Source organism: Polypterus senegalus, chromosome 14, assembly GCF_016835505.1.
Source record: "Polypterus senegalus isolate Bchr_013 chromosome 14, ASM1683550v1, whole genome shotgun sequence".
NCBI classification, from domain to species: domain Eukaryota; kingdom Metazoa; phylum Chordata; class Cladistia; order Polypteriformes; family Polypteridae; genus Polypterus; species Polypterus senegalus.
In genome coordinates, this window is record NC_053167.1 from 93,958,604 (window position 1) to 93,979,348 (window position 20,745).

A 20,745-nucleotide genomic window follows, 5' to 3' on the forward strand; every position below is an offset into this window, starting at 1 on the left:
CAACTGCAGCCACACCCCAAGTTATCGCATTATCACAAATGTGTATTGTTTTTTCATTCATGTCCATATCTCGTGTGACATAACTAAAAGCAAAGCATACTTATTGCACTTTGCTTAGTGGCTGCTTAGAGTTTATTGCATTTCAAGTTGAGACCACACTTTAATTATATAATGAAATGACCAGTCAGTTTCAAAGGGAGGGTCAAGGGGCATCCGATCACAAGTGTGTTCCCTCAGCACCAAGGATGATGAACAGGAAGTTAAGGCAGGGGATCCTCCGTCGTAATGGACAGGCTTTCATTTTTCCACAAGTAAAGTTCCATATTCCTTGTTCCACCATAGACCTTCAGGTTTGGCTACACTAAAGTGGTCCGTGTGTGTGTTGTACCTGTGATGAACAGGCGACTCTTCCAGAGTGAGTTCCTGTCTTGTACCCGAGGTTTTGGCTGGCCCTACCTTGCATTGCATTTGGTAGGTGTGAAAGTGTCCTGTAAGTCAAGTTGGGGGGCTCAGGAAGTCAAAGTGAGCTGGCACCATTATCTTTGTTGACGAGATTCACTTATGAATGATTTGAAATCACTTCAGGTTGGTTTTTTTTTTTGATCGGGCATCTCCTGACCCACTGATGTGAGTAAAGGCCCACATATGATATACTGTTTGATGCATCATCATGTCTGCTTATGCAAGATGTTGAGATTTTTGGCCACCCACACATTCAAGCCCCTCATTTTTAGTTAAGTTTGGTAAAGAGTAAAACAATAGGTGTATTTAGCAAAAATGATCAGGAGGACTGGATGTTATGCTGGCCACATTAACCAACCCCTGGGGTTCACCCCCAAATGGGATACGAGGGGCCAAAGTTTACTCCATTTTACAAAACGTAGAAGAAATGGAGATCATTAGGATTGTTAATCCAGGTATGCGGAGTGTCAGTTTTTTGCTATTTTGAGGTTGCTGATTATGAATATGAGATTGATTTCTTGATTCTTTATAGGTGGTCCTAGCCCTCTGAGTCACTCCATGAAAGTCAAAAATGGCAGTTTTCAAATAAAAACATGTGGGATATCATTTTAGACTATTTCAAGGTCAGTGATTACGAATATGATGTTATTTTTGACCTTTTACTGAGGATCTAGTCCTCTATGGACCTCTATCTGACAATGAAAAATGACAAGTTTCTATTGCTATTGAGAATATTTAGACTTTAAACATTTAAATTATAGCACATATTTTAATATGGAATTGTTCCGTTTTACTATGTACTTCTATCACATCTTTATACTTCTTATGAATAGCCCAAATTTGGGTGGCCTATGCTAATTTAGACTTTTCATATACAGACGCGGTTCTAATTTTCACCGCTGAAGTGGTGGGCTCCATGGGGAGGAAGGCTGGAGGAACCCAACCAAACGCAGAGAGAGTATGCAGACGCCAGAGCAAGGTGCAGCCAGAGGCCCAGCGCTCCAGGACAACTTTATGCACAATTCAGTTCAGAAATAATTTTTCTAGCCGAATTGTCTTTACTGTGGATGAAATCTGCACGATCCATAAATGAGCCATTAACATCTTAACAAACTTTAATGATTTAGACCAGGGGTGTCAAACTCCAGTCCTGGAGGGCCGCAGTGGCTGCAGGTTTTCATCCTAACCATCTTCTTCATTAGTGACCAGGTTTGGCTGCTAATTAACTAACTTCTTTTGCCTTTGTTTTAATTAACGTGACTCAGGCCCCTTACTTGTTTCTTCTTCCTTAATTAGCAGCCAAACAATAACGAGACACAAAACGAGCTGCCACATGACCAGCTCACCTCACACAATATCTGAAAATAAAGAAAGGTGAACGTCTTGGTAAGGCTGATCTCTCTGGTCCCCAAAACATTTTGACCGGGTTTTTTGAATAAACACAAAATCAACACTTTTAGAAATGTCTGCTGTGGCAGAATGAGAACAGCAACAAGCCATGGAATTAAATAACGGGTTTATACTATTTGAAATTGGAGAAAATCAAATATTCACTTAGAGGATCTGTAAAGAATATTTTCAAAACCTGGCAGGATCTAATCAGTAATATTTTAGAATAAGCTCTTAAAGCACAGAGGAAGCAATTCTTGCCGCATTTCTTTTTCTTCTCCATTCATCTCTATTGCTTATCAAACTCATCAATGTAGGTACAAAGTATGTTTACAAGCCTTAAGTTTTACTCCGTTGGCCACGCTCTCTCTCTCACGGGTGGGGGGCGACTTGTTCTCAATCCTACTTTTTGTAAAAATTGATCTATTTGTATGGAATGATAACAATAAAATTAATAAAAAATAAATAACAGGTTTAATTAACAGCAAGAATCAGCTTTTCATTAAGAAACAGGTTGGAGTTTGAAGCCCCGATTTAGCTGGTCATTTGTTGGCTTGTTTCACGTCTCATTTCTGTTTGGCTGTCATTTAGTGAAGAAAAGAATCAACTCAGAGGACTGAATCCTTAAAAACTGGGCTATAAAACGAAGGGAAAAGGAGTTAATTAGCAGTGAAAACTGCTCGCTGATTAGGAAAAGGGTCAGAATGAAAACCTGTAGCCACTGCGGCCCTCCAGGCCTGGAGTTCGACAGCCCTGATTTAGGCCATCAAAAGAACAATTATTTGAAACGGTTTTTCAGATTTCTTAGTTTTGTTCCACAAAGTTTTGAATTGTATGCAGTAGAAAAATTCAACAGAGAAACGCTGTGCTGAAATTAAATCTTTAAAGACAAAAATTCCATTTTACTTACTGCAAAGATGTTTGTTCAGGTGCCAGGCAGCCAACACGTTCACCTTTGCAGTATGGACAGCAGTACGCTGGTCTTTTGATCGTTTACCTTATCTGTAATTATCTTCTTGTGTCTTCGAGAAATGAAGGAGGAGGCGATGAAACTGTGATAAGAGCAAAGGGAGACGCTCCTCCTGCTATCCTGCAATCAGCCGTGACATCAAACTCTAAAGTAACGTCAAGGCAGTAGGTTGCCATTTGCATAAGATCAGTAACAGCAAACCACTTTGTGAGATCTAAGAAGAACAGAGAAGTGATGAGAAAATGGCCATTGTGCCCACCAGAGCTTGTCAATCCAGGCAGCGCAATATGCCACATTTCCATTACCTGACGTTTAGTACAGCAGAGTTACAATTAAATATGGACTCCTGTGTTGTGGCAGTTTATATGCACTCCGGACTACCTGTAATTTTGAAATGATGGAGAGCAGACAGCTTAGCAGGTGTGAAGCACTGTGTTCTTCATTTGTTTTCATTGTTCTACATGGAAGTAACTTTGTTTTAATGACGTTCATAAATCTAGCCTATGGCACGCAAATAAAATATTTATTTATACTTGTGTGGCCAACATAAGAAAACTACTCTTTCAAAATTGGGCTTATTTTAAAACCTACATATATATGTTTGGTATCAGAATTTATCGAACTTTAATGTGATGTTAGATTTTCAGATTCTTATTCTGTTTTTAAATTATAAAGTAAAAAAATATAAAGAAGTTCACATCCCGCGAGATGAGACTTTGTGCCAAGAGATTTGGAATAAAAGACAAAGAGTAGGATGGCAGCCGCAGAAGAAACTGTATTTGTTTCCCCATTGTATCACCGTTTAAGAGGGGATTTCAGAGGAGCGCCTTGGGGTGCGTTCAGCCCCCCTCTTCAGTGGCTGGTGTGCAGTGCAGGCCGGGGGGTTGGTGAGCGAAGCGAGCAGGGGTCGAACCCCCTAGTTTACCAAATGAAAGGAGATCATGTATTCATTTTATTTACTTATCTGACTGACGCCTTTTTCTGAGGTGACTCACAACATTTATGATATAATTGGTTCCATTTCTTTTGGTTTTTCTTTTTGGATCATAGCCAGGTCAAGTGACTTGGGGTCGGGTCATACAGTATCAGTAATGGAATCTGAACCTCAGGGTTTGAATACCAGAGCCTTAACCAGTACATCACACTGAATTTAGTCTATCAGGCGAGTTCATTTAGCTATTAGCTAAGTCGTCCCATATATTTTTCATTCAGATTCTTCTTAAAGATTGTCAAGGTTTCTGCTTCACCTTCAAGTCTCAGTAGTTTGTTCCAGAGTATCATCTCCTTGAGTAAAGAAGGCAGAGGCATGGTGGTTAAGGCTTTGGACTTCAAACCCCAAGGTTGTGCGTTTGAATCCCACCACTGACACTGTGTGATCTTGATCAAGTAAGTCACAACCTGCCTGTGCTCCAATTGGGAAAAAGCAAAAACAAATATAACCAATTGTATCTGAGACATTGTAAGTGGCTTTGGATAAAAGTGTTGGCCACATAAATAAATACATGTAATGGTTTCAGTCCTAATTGCACCTCCCCATCACTTCCGTTAGCGTCCTCGAGTAGAAGATTCGCCCTCGCGTTGGAAAACATGTTGCTGGATCCACTTTATCAATGCCTTTGTGGCTTCTTAATACCTCACTGTAGCTCATTTGAATTCTTCATGCTTATTTGTCTTCAAGAGGAGATTTGAAATCTGTCTTGCCCATCTGTCTATTATATAATGCTTTTCATATCTCTCACCCTCACACTCCACTCTTTAGGATGACATTACTTCCACCAAAACACACCAGCATGGGCTGACCGCTTGGAAGAGTCTGGCTGGTCCTTCAGTAGATTGAGGAGAAAGTTGTTGACTTAGTTTGGTGGGCTCATCCCTCTGGAAGGAAATGCTAGTCACACCTCATCAATTCCAACTGGTCACCATGTTGTATTTTTTTTTGTCTTGCTTGGAGAGAGAGCTTTAAGGCTGACCCACACTACAATCTGCAGAACATACTTGATCTGATGAACATGATGACCACAAACAAGTCACTCATTTATTCCATAAGAACCCACCCAAGCACTTATTTGAAATTTTGGAAGAACCTTGTAGATGGTGCTCTCCATCTCCATCAGCAAGGCCTCAATTCCTCACTTTTTCTGTAAAAACAGGGGCCCACATTTCTCTTGTTGAATTACTGATGGTAGGAGATTCTTTTCCAGGGCGCGTACAAGCAGTTGTGTGAGGAGACTTCATGCTGCCATTTCCAGTGATTCATTAAAATGCCTGAGTCATCGGATTTTACTCAGACTGTAAATTAGTAAACAATATTATCAACATAATCAAGGCCGTGGACCCTTTTTATCATCACGAATCTTGTGATCTTGGCTCCTTTATCTCAGGCTGCTATCACCTGAATGTGATTCCATGCCACAGCAATAAAAAGAAGGCAGAGAGCTGCTCTGACCTGCGACTCTTCTGCTGCCTTCAACTCAAATTAATTGTTTGCATTTTGCAGGTGGACGGCACGTTGCCAAAGTAGTAGCACTGCCGCCTCTTAGTAGCGAGACTAGGATTCATGCACTGTGTCCTTCCTGGCTGGTGTTTGCATTTTCTATTCTGTGAGTTTTCTCCGGCCGCTCCAGTTACAGTACTTCCCGCTAACCAAATACATGCAGCTTAAGTGAAGTGGTCACACTAAATTGGCCCTAGTGTGTGTGAGTGGCCACCCTGCCATGCACCCTGTGCTAGCTGGGACACTGTGCTAGCTGGGATAGGCTCCAGTGCCCCCCGTGACCCTGGTCTGGATTAGGAGGGTTAAAAATAACATGATATTTTGCACACAGTCATGACCAAAATTATCGGCACCCCTGGAATTTTCCCAGAAAATGCACCATTTCTGCCAGAAAATTGTTTATTTCCTTTATGTGCATTGGAACAACACAAAAAAACAGAGAAAAAAGGCCAAATCTGACATCATGTCACACAAAACTGAAAAACTGGGCTGGACAAAATTATTGGCACCCTCAACTTAATATTTGGTTGCACGCCCTTTGGAAAAATAACTGAAATCAAGCGCTTCCTATAACCATCAACAAGCTTGTTACACCTCTCAACTGGAATTTCTGACCACTCTTCTTTTGCAAACTGCTCAAGGTCTCTCAGATTTGAAGGTCGCCTTCTCCCAACAGCAATTTTGAGATCTCTCCATAAGTGTTCAATCGGATTTAGATCCGGACTCATTGCTGACCACTTCAGAACTCTCCAGCACTTTGTCTTCAACCATTTCTGGGTGCTTTTAGAGGTATGTTTGGGGTCATTGTCCTGCTGGAACACCCATGACCTCTGACGCAGACCCGGCTTTCTGACACTGGGCCCTACATTGCCCCAGTATCTTTTGGTAGTCTTCAGATTTCATGATGCCTTGCACACAGTCAAGGCATCCAGTGCCAGAGGCAGCAAAACATCTTAGAACCTCCACCATGTTTGACTGTAGGTACTGTGTTCTTTTCTTCATAGGTCTCATTCTGTTTTCTGTAAACAGTAGAATGATGAGCTTTACCAAAAAGCTCTACCTTGGTCTCATCTGTCCACAGGATGTTCGCCCAGAAGTATTTTGGCTTCCTCAAGTACATTTTGGCAAACTCCAGTCTGGCTTTTTTATGTTTCTGTGTCAGCAGTGGGGTCCTCCTGGCTCTCCTGCCATAGCGTTTCATTTCATTCAGATGTCGACGGATAGTTCGAGCTGACACTGTTGCACCCTGAGTCTGCAGAACAGCTTGAATATGTTTTGAAGTTGATTGGGGCTGTTTATCCACCATTCGGACTATCCTTCGTTGCAGTCTTTTATCAATTTTTCTCTTCCGTCCACATCCAGGGAGATTAGCTACAGTGCCATGTGTTGTGAACTTCTTGATTATGTTGCGCACAGTGGACAAAGGAACATGAAGATCTCTGGAGATGGACTTGTAGCCTTGAGATTGTTGATATTTTTCCACAATTTTTGTTCTCAAGTCCTCAGACAATTCTCTGCTCTTCTTTCTGTTCTCCATGCTTAGTGTGGCACACTCAGACACACAACAGAAAGGTTGAGTCAACTTTTCTCCATTTTAACTGGCTTCAGGTGTGATTGCTATATTGCCAGCACCTGTTTCTTGCCACAGGTGAGTTCAAACGAGCATCATATGCTTGAAATAAAACGATTTACCCACAATTTTGAAAAGGTGCCAATAATTTTGTCCGTCCCATTTTTGGAGTTCTGTGTGACATGATGTCAGATTTGGCTTTTTTTCTCTGTTTTTTTGTGTTGTTCCAATGCACATAAAGGAAATAAACAATTTTCTGGGAGAAATGGTGCATTTTTTGGGAAAATTCCAGGGGTGCCAATAATTTTGGCCATGACTGGTATGATATATTAATTTTTTAGGGGAGGGGACTGGGCAGTCTAATGGTCTGGAATCCCTACAGATTTTATTTTTTTCTCCAGCCGTCTGGAGTTTTTTTTGTTATTTCTGTCCACCCTGGCCATCGGACCTTACTCTTATTCTATGTTAATTAATGTTGACTTATTTTCTTACTGTGTCTTTTATTTTCTATTCTTCATTATGTAAAGCACTTTGAGCTACTTTTGTATGAAAATGTGCTATATAAATAAATGTTGTTGTTGTTATATATATATATATATATATATATATATATATATATATATATATATATATATATTGTTATAATATATATATATATATATATATATATATGCCCTGTGGTGGGTTGGCGCCCTGCTCAGGGTTTGCTTCCTGCCTTGCGCCCTGTGTTGGCTGGGATTGGCTCCAGCAGACCCCGTGACCCCGTAGTTAGGATATAGAGGGATATATATAGAGATTTATATATAGATATATATAGATATACAGTATATAATACTAGCGCCGCATAATCAGGCCGCTTTTTAAATGATTTTTAAGCACAGAGGAAAAAATAAACATTTGAAAAATCCGTAATTTAATAAACCACCAAGAAAAGTAACATTGCAACAATGCACGCCACGAACCAACATACAATTGTCCGTGACTGAAAACTGGAGGAGCGCCGTCGCTTTCTCCTTCAAAGCGAAGGACGGGGTTGAGCGGCGCTCGTTCAGTACGCACTGCCCGCTTATGTGCCCACCCCCCAACTCCCTACCTGAGTCGCGTTCGTCTGTGTACAGTCCACACGCACCTGTGAGTCACGTTGACTATTAATTTTCCAAACACCGCCTCAGTCAGTTTCCACGTTGATTTTTCATTGTTCTTTGCGGTTCCAGCTGCTTTTTATATATATAATCCACCAAGTCACCCGACCATAGGGAGCTTTACAAAGGGCAGGGGCGTAATCAGTGCGGCGTATAACCCGCACGCACTGGGAATTCTCGTTCGTGGGGAACAATTGGAAGCCACGGTCTCCATCACAAATGGGGTTCAACGGCTTACCTATGCCTCCCGTACACGTTGATCCATTCAGTGTAGCGCGTGCAGTACCGGACATACAAATGCATCACAGACCTGTTAATGCTCAATCTCACGTGGCTGAAAGCCACTTGTCCCTCTAAGAATTTGGGCGCCGACGCTGTTGGGTCGTGTAACTATTTAGTAGGCGGAGTCTCGTTCGTTTTGGAAATAACCAGCCAAACCGCTCCACCAACTAAGAACTGCCATGCACCACCACCCACAGAATCGAGAAAGAGCTATCAATCTGTCAATCCTGTCCGTGTCCAGACCGAGTGAGGTTTCCTGTGTTGAGTCAAATGAAGCGTGTGGTGCCCTTCCGTCAATTCCTTTAAGTAAAGACTTTGGTTACCGGTTGGCTGCCGCGGGTCATGGGAATGACGCCGCCGGATCGCCTGTTGCGGGGCCTGCATTGGTGAAGCAGGTGAGCGGTAATGAAACAGAGGCACAGGGCTTATTGGTTTTTAAAGACTGCTTCCTTCATTGGGTTTTAACCAATGCACGGAACGAACCAACACACAATCGTCCGTGCGGCTCAGGGTGGAACGGGAGGAGAGGAAAGGGACATCCACTCCGCTCCCTCCGTCATGCTAGTCTGCTGATTTCTCGTTCAGTATACACTGCCTGCTCATGTGTCGTCTTTGTACAGTCCAGATGCACCTGTGACTCACGTAGACTTTTCATTGCTCTGTGCGGTTTTGGCTGCCTTTCTATATATAATCCACCAAGACACCCGACCACGGTGGGAGGGGGGTGTGTACAAAGTGCAGGAGTATCTAAGAAGGCGCATGTTTGTCGCGGATGCAATTGCTGTATGTAGCATGTAAAACAGTTTGCTATAGTGCACGCGTGCGTGCATCGTAACGAAAACTCGTTTTTAAAGACTGCTCACTTCATTGTGTTTTAACCTCAGTTGTAAAGGAACGTTTTAAGGATCCCATGGGATACCCCTCGCAAACAGTTTTACACGCGATATGGCGATTCACCTCGCGAGAAACATGCCTCTATTAACAGTCAGCGTGGGTTGGAGCTACATGTGACCTCTACGACAGACGAATATAAATGACGCCGGTTTTTCTGTGTCGTCGCGTCGAGTTGGTGGGCGTGGCTCTGTGAGTTGTCGTCGTATCCAATGGTCTTGGAGTTGGTGGGCGTGGCTCCTTCCTGCGTGCGCCATAGGTGTCTCACTTGTTGGCGGCTTAGTGAATCCACGCCCCTTCCGGCGTGCTTTCCATGGTTGTCTTGCCTTAGTGAATTATATATATAGATAATAAATTCCTAAGCCTAAAAGTGCAATGATTTTATGTGACATTTTTATGTCACATTTTTTGTCATCCTTTAAATCGGCTTATTTTAAAGCCTGCATATATATGTTTGGTATTTTTTTCAGAATGTATAAAACTTTAATGTGATGTTGTTAGATTTTCAGATTCTTATTTAGTTTTTAAATTATAAACTAAAAAAATATCAAGAACTCACGTCCCCCGAGACGATAGTTTTTGCCAAGAGATTTAACTATGCTCGGGGCCGGAAATAAAAGACAAAGAGTAGATGACAAAGACCACTGCTGTACAGGCTTTTTAAATGTTTGAAGTGCAGCAGCAGCAGTGAGGAGGTAAAAAAAACTGTATTTATTTCCCATTGTGTTACTGTTTAAGTGGGGGTTTTGGAGGAGAGACCGTGTCTCCTTGGGGTGCATTTAGCCCCCTTCTTCATAACATGAGCGGCAGAGATGCGAAGTGGCTGGCGTGTAGCGCAGAAAAGGGGAGTTGAAGAGTGAAGCGAGCAGGGGGTATGCCCCCTAGTAGTAATATAATAAGAGTAGTAGTGGTAGGGTGTTGTACTGTGTTAGCCATGATGGATGCAATGAGATATCCAGTAAAATTATATTTTTATTGGCTAACTGAACAGATTACAAGTGCAAGCTTTCAAGGCAACTGAGGCCCCTTCAGGATTACAACCTGCCTCAAGAAAGGGGCCTCAGTTGCCTTGAAAGCTTGCACTTGTAATCTGTTCAGTTAGCCAATATAATATATTTATAATTTAGACTTTTCAATAATAATAGTAAAAAGACAGCATTCTCAGTTGTAAGGGTATTAAAAATGACCTGATTAATAAACTTGTGTAGTTTAAGAGCTAAATGGGCCAAAACCAACATTGTGGAGAAGCCATCAAATGATGAGGGTCGGGCAGTTTAAGCCTGTGATTGACAGACTCTCTTTGCAGGAAGAAGAATGAATTTTATATTAATTTATTTTTTATCTGACACTTTAACGTGTTTTGTAAACTATGTTGCAGTGCACAGAATTACTTCTTCTAAATTACTCCGTATGGTGTCTGCACCCTACGATGGAATCACGTGTGTACTGGTGGCAGCCTTTCTAACTGTGTCCTGGTAAATGATGGGTGACACCCTGGCATAAAGCACTGAGGTAACACAACAGCCTACTAGTACACCAGCTGACAGCTTGCCATCTCAACTATTCTGACTTGGGCTCCATCCTCACTGGCACATTAGTCTCCGTTTCTGCCTTTCCTCCACACTACCCCAGGGGTTTCAACCTCCAAAGACAGCGACTTTAAAAAAACACTCTCAGTGCCCATATACTTCTGAAAACGGAGCCTCAGTGTTGTGGTGTGGACGGCAAAAGCACCGATTGTTGGGTTTCGTTTTTGAGAATGCACTCTAATCGCATTTGTGCTTATTCTGCAGCCCTTCACTGATTGGGTCCTGCTCTTTACAGCATCTCATTCTCTGATTGGTCAGCCTTCATGGAAGAAAAACCTATTCTGTATTCCATGATGCTGCTTGTATTGTTTACCTGTATGCATTTAAATGGTGTTTTATACACTATGAACGATGCATAAATGCGTAAAAGGCAAATAATTTACTGGGCACTACAGTTTTGTGATAAATCCCATGGCCATCAGTTTTACCATCTCTTCAAAAATCTTTCCACTTATGTACACATGCCCAGTGTAGGCAAACGCCTAGGTCATGTCGTTTTAGTGTGGACAGAGACTCTAATGTAAATGCTAAATGTAGACGTAGAGTTTTATCATTTAAAATAGCATATTTTAAATGAAAACTTTAATGAGCATAGGCTTGGCGACAGTTCCTTTGTATTTCCTAAAAACAAAATATATGAACCAAATCCCCATTAAATGTGCTTCAGGACCATTAAACAGCCAATTATATTTCTCTTTAATGACCTATAAAGGTAAAATGTACATTATTCAAATAATTCTGTTCATAGTTAGGATTTTGTCTTATCAGATATTATCCTCAGTCACAAACCTGGTAAATAAATCATTTGAGGACATTACCCCATACATGCCCATAAATGATGAATTCTTAGTAAATACTGAAAGTGACTGCTGTAAGTCATACATGCATGGACTTTCAAGCTGCTCAATTCAGTTGTTGGTCTTGGATGTGGGGGTGGGGGATGGCACCCATAAATGTGTCGTGAACAATGGAATCCCTTAAACTTTGTGTCCCTGAGTGGGTCAGAATTGTTCACTACACCAGCAGTATCTGAGGCAAATCAAGAGCCAACTTGGGAAGGGCGCACTGAGGCACTCGGTCTCTCACTCGCCATGAGCCCAACACACATATCATTGTTACTGTATGTGGGAGAAACAGAAGAAACATCTACACAGTAACAGAAAGAAGAAGCAATCAAGCAATACCATAAACAACACCAAAGTAAAAGGCAGATGATTCTCCAAATATCCAATTCAGCTTTGCCCTTTTAGGCCTTTTTATCGTTTTACTGCAGTCCTGCCATTCCTTACTCTCAGAGTAAGAACCTAAATATCTCCTCAAGTGCAATACTGCGTATTGCTATCTGGGGTCCCCCAACTCCTTCTTACAACAACTAACCTTACAGTGACCTGCTGACCATTACTCAGGAATGAAACGGACTACCCAGCTGGCCTTGCCACAACACTCATGAAAGAGCTACAGTCAAGATGGTAGGGATGGAGACGAAAATACAGATGAAATACAAAGGGCTTGTCATCTTAAGTCTCTGTGAGATGTTCGACAGGCTATCCACCTTGAATTGCCCTCCTGTACAAGGATGTGGGCCTGTCTGACTGAGGTTGAGTTAATGCTTAAGTAATGGACTCTGATCCACCAATACAGGCTCCATGACGTGAATTGTCACTTGGTTTGCTTTTAAGGCTCTAACTCTCATTTTGGCCTGGGTAAGGTGAATGTCCTCATTCGTTTTGATAAGTTGGTCCACCATTTTTCTTTCAGAAACAGTTGCAGCTTGAAGGGCCAACTGCCTGAAAAACAAAAAAGGCAAAAATCATTTCTTCAAGAAGATGTTATGCTTTCTTTTAATAACTGAGTACAGTTAGACCTCTGAAACTTTGATTTTCTTCTCTACACTCTTGTAGGTGCCATTAGGCAAAAATTACTAGATAATCAAGTGTTGCATATCCACACTCAGCCTGAGCCAGATTAGATGTGCCTGACCCTCTAGCAGCAGGTTTCTTGGAACTGGAAGAAAACATGTGAACCAAGCAAGAACTTGCAACGTGCACACAGAAATCACTGCAGGGACAATGGAATTGTTCTTCAAGTGCTTCCCATTTCACCGCCTTGTTGCTTTACCCACAACTCTCCAAAGGAAAAGATTTTCAAGATAAATTGTGGCATATGTTATCCTGCTTGAAGTATTTGTATAAAGGAGTCGAGAGCTGATCGCTGTAATGTTGTCTTATGCACATATGGCATAATTTTGCTGACAAAAAGTAATCCGTTTATTATTGGACTTGCTTAATTCAGTCAAGGTAAGGGTGAGGTGAGGGGGCAGAGCCTACCCTAGAGGCAGTGTTGTAGTGATGAGGTTAACATGCCTCCTGAGACACACTGCCTCCAACTCGAGTGGTGCTCCCCCTTTTTAGAAAGAGAAGCGGGAGGGTGAGTTTCAATCACCAAGAGATTGCACTCCTTAAAATCTTGGAGAAACATTTCTGCCAGGGAACCAGAAAAGAGACACCCATCCAGTAGACGAACCTCTGATCTAGGGAGCCAGCAAATTCTATGCAAGTCATGCAATAAAGGACCAACTCTGCACTTTCACAGATACATGGGGTGTCATGACACTGTGCCCATCCTGTTTTGTGAACCCAAACGAGACTTTTTCACAATAGAACTACAAGAGAAAGGAGTTCTGAGGTAGCTAAAAAAGGTGTTTTAGAATTTAACAAGAATACACCATTGTTTTTCTCCGGTAAACATGCTTGGCCCCACTGTGGTGTTGTCGGTCAAACACACTGAATGTTCTATCTGAAGGATTGGGGTTGTTGTTGAATCTGATAAAATGTATATACTTAAGCGTGATTGCTCTATATCAAATTTAATGGAATGTAATCGTATGAAAATAATAAATGAGGAAAAACGCACTAAATTTAGTAAGCATTTCAATTTTTAGCACTCAGTAATTGTTGTGGTGGACCACAAGCTCTCCAGTTAAAAGGCCCATTCAGAGCCACAAAGTAAACTCCTACTGAGAACTGAATGGGCAGCCCTGTGGTGTACGACTGAGTAAGGTCTTAAACACAGTATCAAAAAAAAGCTACATTTGTATTTTTTGTTTTGTCAAAAGGGAAAACAGAAATAATGTCATTTAGGGTGACTGGCATGCTGTTTGTTGACATAAACAGACTTTTCTTACAAACTTGTGAATGTCACGTCAGATTTGAAGATGCTGCTATATAGTATGTTGGCATGAGCCATTCTAAAGGTCTATAAAGCAAATGCATGAGAGGCGTCTACACTAACCTGTATTTCATGTGTTTCTTGAACTGCTCCTTTTGCTCCTCCTCCTCCTGCTTGAGGGCCAACACTAAATGTGTCTTTTTTTGATGTAGAAGGCCTTGTCTCGATTTGGTGTCATGCTTCAGCAGGGCCTTGCTCAGAGACAAATGATGTTTGCTAAAGTTCTTCACTTGATCTTGCTCAGCAGTTTTCCGCTTCTTGTTCTCCAAAAACCTGGTATATCTCTCCTGCACAAGCTCTGCCATCTTCTTGTTACTTTCCTCCTGGAGCTGCATTGCATTTTGCAAGTGGAGTTCATCCTGCTGGCGCATTTGGAGACAAACATTCTTTTTGGCCTCGGCGTAACCTTGAATATTACTCTGTATGTCATTTCTGTTGGCGCGAATGTCACTGACCCAATTGGACTTGATGGTCTGACTTTCAGCTTTTTCCCGGTCTTTGTATGCTTTTTCAATCACTTGAAAGGGAGCAAGGCTTATGGAGCCGTACATTTTAGCAATTAACCTTTTCTCCATACTGACTGGTGGCTGGTAAAATGTTTTTGATTTCACTGCATCCTGGCTGAGGAAATGGAGCTGATCAATGGCTTCTCTGACAGTCTTCCCATTTTCATGCCGAGATATTCTCAGATCATTGACTGGGTTAGCATCATGGAGAATCGTCTTAAAGCCGGACAACCTGAATCCCACTTTGTCTTCACCCTGATCTCTCATGTCAGCAATGCCTTAGTGACATAATTAAAGGAAAAAAAATGACAGTTCTGTATATTAGTTCAAAGTAAAGCTCACATTTATTGCTGTGTACACAGTACAATGAAATTCTTACATGTCTCTTCAAAAACGTTTATGTACTGTATATATGTATCGTGTATGTTGTGGACTATGGCCGACTGTTCATCCCGGCCAATACCCCCACGCATCTAGATGGAGCCCTTCCGGCAGCATGGAGGTGCCCCGAATTCCAGCAGGGCATCATGGATATTGGAGTTTTCTCTTCACAGCCCTGCTGGATACCATGGGGGCCGCAAGGGGACACTCTGCAGGGAGGCTCACAGACTTGTATTTGCCCTATAACCCGGAAGTACATCCTGGTCACAGGAACAGAGGAAATGATGTACTTCCGGGATGAAAAAGAAGAGTTTTTGATCTGACACGGAAGTGCTAGGAAATCACATGGACTGAGGGTTCAGAAGCACTTCCGGGTCAAGGACTATAAAGGATTGTGGTAAATCCCAGACGGACGAGCTGAGCTGGGTGGCAGGGTGGGAGTGGAGGATTGATTATTGATTGGAGTATTGTGGAGAGGAGGGTGCTTTGTGCACATTATTATTATAAAATAAATATTATTATTATAAAATAAATAATTACTGGACTTTTATCTGGTGTCTGGCATCGAGTCCGAGGGTTCAAGGGAGCGATAGCACCCCCAATCTGTCACAATGTGTATATGTATGTTGTAATGGTCGGTTGGGACCCTTGCCTAGCCGGCACGCCTGGAGAGTAGAAGGAACAGGAGAGGAGCAGTATCTTCCCCGGATCACGAGAGGGCAGCCGCCCTGGTGGGTGTTGAGACAACAGGAAACAGAGCTTGAAGGTTCAACCCTGTGGGGGCCCGTGGCCACCACCAGGGGCACCTGGGCATTTGCTAAACCTTTGACTGCAGCACTTCCACCACACCAGGAGTGCTGCAGGAAGACCATCAAGGAGCACCTGGAGTACATCTGGGTGCAATGTAAAAGGGGCCACCTCACTCCATTCAGAAAGCCAGAGTCGGGAGGTGGAGGGTGGAGGGCAGAGCTTGTGGGAGAGGAGTGGAGGTGGTAGAGAAGAAATAGAGAAAGAAAGAAAAAGATACAAAGAGCAGTTGTGAAGGACTGTGTAGCGTGTGCTTTTTGGCTTTGGGTGTCCTGTTTCTGTGTGTGTCTGGGCTGATTTCCACAATGCGTGTATATACAGTATATGGAAATATATCTATACAGTAAAACCGTCAGGGCTGAAAAAAAGAAAACCCATTTTGCACACCAATGCCTACCTATTACTGTACTGTTACTGCCGTGCAGTACGCTACTAGCTTTGCACATTGGAACAACTTTCCCCTGTGCTAGCGTGTAGTGTTTTGTTCTTCCCCAGCACCACAGTGTCAGTCTCGTATCTTCAGTTCTAATAGCATTTTACAACTTTTCTCTTTTGTTATAATTAATCTACTATACACTGTTATGGCTGATAAATGTGTGTGGTGTTGGAATTGTCACTAATATTGAAATTATTAAACATTTCTGAAATGGCCTAAGTGTTTCAAGTATTGCTTCAATTTACGGAGTAGGAAGAACAGTGAACGATATACAGCATGATGCCAATAAAATTGAAAAACGTGTTGAAAATGGAAACCACTGACGGCAGTGTTATTGTGTATTAATACAATACAATACAATTTATTTTTGTATAGCCCAAAATCACACAAGTGCCGCAATGGGCATTAACAGTCCCTGCCTCTTGACAGCCAGCCTTGACTCTCTAAGAAGACAAGAAAAAACTCCCAAAAAAAAACCTTGTAGGGAAAAATGGAAGAAACCTTGGGAAAGGCAGTTCAAAGAGAGACCCCTTTCCAGGTAGGTTGGGCGTGCAGTGGGTGTCAAAAGTAGGGGGTCAATACAATACAATACACAAAACAGAACAAATCCTCAATACAGTATAAAAATACAAATTTTACAAGTACGGAGTAGAATTTAACAGTGGATGATATCACATAATATGATTTGGATTTGTTTAGAGTCCTGGAGACTTCAGCCGTCAAGCTGCCTCCCCCATTTGGCCATTCCACAACTGAAATAGCGCTGAGCCAGCCAATCCGATGAAAGGACCCCTCTACCCCACGATTAATACTAATGTTGATGTTCTTCCGTGTTGTAATTTTCTTTTTAAATTCTGTTATATTAATATATTGCGACATGCAGGCAGCTCCTGATGCACTGTATGGGAACAGAAAGGCTGGAATGAATGCTGTAAGTGATGGGACTGGGTGAAGGGCTTCTGTTCTGTAAGGGGTGGACACACAATGACAGGAGAAGTTAGGAGAAAAAGGAAGGTGCGGTGGAAGGACGTTATTGAGTAGGGAGTCAGGAAACAATAAGAGGAGTGTTTTGCGATATAGAGAGAAAAAATAATGGAGGTGGCAGGAGAGAAACTGATTGGTAGGGAAAGCTTTCTTTTGTTGTTTTGGAGGTGTACTCCGTAACTCAGATAACCTCGTATAAGACTGGGCACCGTTTGTTATAGAACAAAGATTCAATGTAAAACATAGAAAACTCCAGTACCTCTGAGTTGTACTTGCTTATTACACTATTGAATGCATTGAATAAAGCTACTGTATATTATGCTTTGTTAATATACTGTATTGTTTTGTAAATAAATATGACTATTCACTAAACTAATCTACTATATATCATTTTTAAAGTAGCCGTTCTGTTATTTGACTTTTCTCTTATCCATCATGGCCTCGGTCCTGACCCGACAGATAATCAAGATTTTACTGTTTCTACATATATACACACACAGTATATGCTAGTATAATACAATAATAATAATAATTCTTTATTTATTTGTCACATACATATGTTTAATATGTTAGAATATCTGTGGTTATTATTGGCTGCTCAGTAACCTTATGATCTCTGGACAGAAACTGTCTCTGAGTCTGCTGGTGTGAGTGCCAATAGCCCTAAACATCAGAAGGAGGCGCGAGAGAGGTGACTACCCAGGATTGCGCAGGTCTTTAATTACACTGTTTGCCCTGCTAAGGAGCAGAGTGTTGCATGTGTCCTGAACAGAAGACAGCTGGGTGCTGGTAATATTCTGTACTGCCTCCACAACCCTCTGCAATGTTTTATAATCTTGAGCTTAGCAGGTACCATACCAGGATGTTGTACTACCAGTGAGGATGGACTCTACTGTATACCTGTAGAAGTTTGTGAGAACTGATGGAGAAATCTGAATTTTTTTTTTATCACTGAGGAAGAAGAGTTTTTTTTTGTGAACCTTCTTGACAACAGTTGAAATGTGTTGAACCCACATCATTAGTGATGGTCTCTCCATGAAATATAAAGTTACTCAACCTCTGCACAGTATCCCTTTTGATGTACAGTAATGAGGTGTGTGGTTTACGTTCTGCTTCCTAAAGCCTGCAAGAAGCTCCTTGGTTTTGCTGACATCAAGGTTGATATTTTTGTCCTGGTACCACTAAGTCAACCCTACAAGTGTGCTGCCATCGTCAGATTTAAAGACACAGAGCTGTGTGTGGCCACACAGCCAGTGGTGAACAATGAGTACAGAAGGAGGCTCAACACACTATCAGTGGAGGGTCAACATGGAGCATGTGATGCTGCTAGGTGTCGCATGTTGAGGTTGGTTGGTTAGGAAGACCAGAACCCATTTGCAAAGGATGGTGCTAAGTCCTATATTGTAGAGCCTTTGATTGTACAACAGTGTTAAACACTGGGCTGTTTTTAATAAACTGGTCTTTGGTATGGTAGGTTTTATTATCTGTATGTGTCAGGATGGCTTAGAGTGCAAGGGATATGGCATCCTCTGTTGACCAGTTGTGGTGATAGTCAAACTGGACATGATTATGAACATCTGGAATATTCTGCTTAGTGTGTCCCAGCACCACATCCTCCAAGCACTCCATTACGACTGAAGTCAGTGCGACTGGTCTGTAGTCATTCAGACAGCCTACTTTTTGATTTATTAGACACAGAGATAATCGTCCTTCCTATGAACTCAGCAAAAATTGTTCGCTACAGGTTTATAAATGACTTGAAACCATGTCAGGATTGGATGCCTTGTGGACATTAACTTAGTTAAATGTCCTAATTTCCTTACATGATGTAAATAAGAAATATAAATCATGTAGTGGTGCAGGCGAATGAATGGTGGGGTGCTTGTTAATACAACCAAAGTGGGCACACAAGGCATTATGTTCATCAGGAAGAGAAAATGCAGATGTAATTGGATTAGTTTTTGCTTTATAATCTGAAAGCACCTCTAGACACCTCCAAAGTCTGGATGAGTTATTACAGCTGCTAAAGTGGTCTTGATTGCTTGTCTGAGCTTGTATCTGCTGTTCTTGTATGCTTTATTTCATATTGTTTTTGACATAAATTAGTTATTAATAGTATTAACAATTATTAACTACAAATAGTACACTTGATAATATCCTCTTCTACAGTTTTTGTGGCCATAGTGTACAGTATAGTCTCCTGATGCCCTATGCTCCTCTTCACCCTCTCACTTCACCACACTCTTTGTGAAGAATTAACCGCAAGTATATACAGTACCTTAAGTCAAGACATGATTTTACCATATAATTTCTGGAATTTTATAATGTCGGTTGTATAAGTCAAATGCGGAAAACTCACGCTATTGGTCCAGAGACTATGATATGCTAACACCCACCTGAGAGAGAACCACAGAGCATACGGCCTTTTTTCTATGTATTGGGCCTACGTGACCACACAGTAATACCTGAACAATTCTGAAGCGAAGTTTGCACTGTTTTGTGTTTTTTGTATCTCACACCATCATACATCTTAATCATAAGAGCATCCCTTATCTACGATGGAGCATTCGATCAGAAGAAAATATTAAGCTGGTTTTAAATTAAAAGTCATTGAAACGGCAAAAGAAATTGGTAACTGTGTTGCTGCAACAAACTTCGATATGTCTGAGAAACTGGTGCAAGATTGGAGGAAGTAGGAAGATATAAAAAAAAATAAAATAAAAAATGTAAGTGTTGTAGTTTTGAACGGGCATATAAGTCGGGATGTGATTTTATGATTGATTTTTCGGGTTTCAAGACCCGATTTATACACGAGTATACACGGCCAGTGTAGCCTGTGGTCTCCAATGAGGCCAAACATCCTTCCTACTCCACCTCCTCTTTTCCTCATCTAAACAATTAATATGGGATTTTGTTTTCCATGAAGTGGTACAATAGGCCCACCATATCTCAAGTCAGATAAAATGTTGTTGTTTTTTTTTCCTTTTACTCTAGAGGAGTTTTTTTTTTTTTACTGTTTAGGGCAGGGTTTCTTAAACTTTTTTTGTCCAGAAAAAATCTTGCCTCTTTTAGTGTCTTCATGATTGTTACCGCGGGGTGATGATTGGGGCCAATTGTCAGAACGGGGGGGATGATCAGACAATTGTTAGAGCAATTCTGATTGCTTAACTGACCTGTGACAATCCCTCTTATCAAACGAATACCATTAAAAACCACAGTAACTTGAGACTCAACAGCAGCAACCTAAGACCCGACCCATAGATTAAGAGACCCTGATTTAGGGGCAAGAAAGAGCCTTCTGCCAAGACTGCCACATTGACACAAGACACCATTTAACTGCTTTCTACTTTTGTCTCTTGGTATAGGTTTGTTCACCTGGAAAGAGCTTTAAGATAAAATGATATTGTAAGATGTTGTTTTTTGCTAGAGTAAGATTCAGTCACCTCTTTTAGAGTAAAACTACATAGGGAGATGGGGCCTGTCCCTTCAGAACTAGGAACGAGGCAGGAATGAATCCCAAAAGGAATGCCAGTTTGTCGAGGGGCACACACTCATTCAATTTTGAGTTGCTAATTAATCTAAAATAGTAATAAAATGAACAACTACACAGACAT

At 41.5% G+C, this 20,745-nt stretch overlaps 1 protein-coding gene across 3 annotated transcripts in view; it reads right to left on the reverse strand.

The window, feature by feature from the left end:
* Nucleotides 1-11,474: 11,474 nt before the first annotated feature.
* Nucleotides 11,475-20,745, reverse strand: part of lrriq3 (leucine rich repeats and IQ motif containing 3) — a 28,118-nt gene continuing 18,847 nt past the window's right edge. For all 3 annotated transcript variants that reach the window (XM_039736153.1, XM_039736154.1, XM_039736155.1), the window contains exons 8-9: nt 14,081-14,801; nt 11,475-12,576 (exon numbers count right to left, since the gene is read on the reverse strand). In XM_039736153.1, the coding sequence (XP_039592087.1) occupies nt 12,393-12,576; nt 14,081-14,801 (905 nt within the window). In that variant the 3' untranslated portion in view covers nt 11,475-12,392. The remainder of the gene's footprint in view (nt 12,577-14,080; nt 14,802-20,745) is intronic.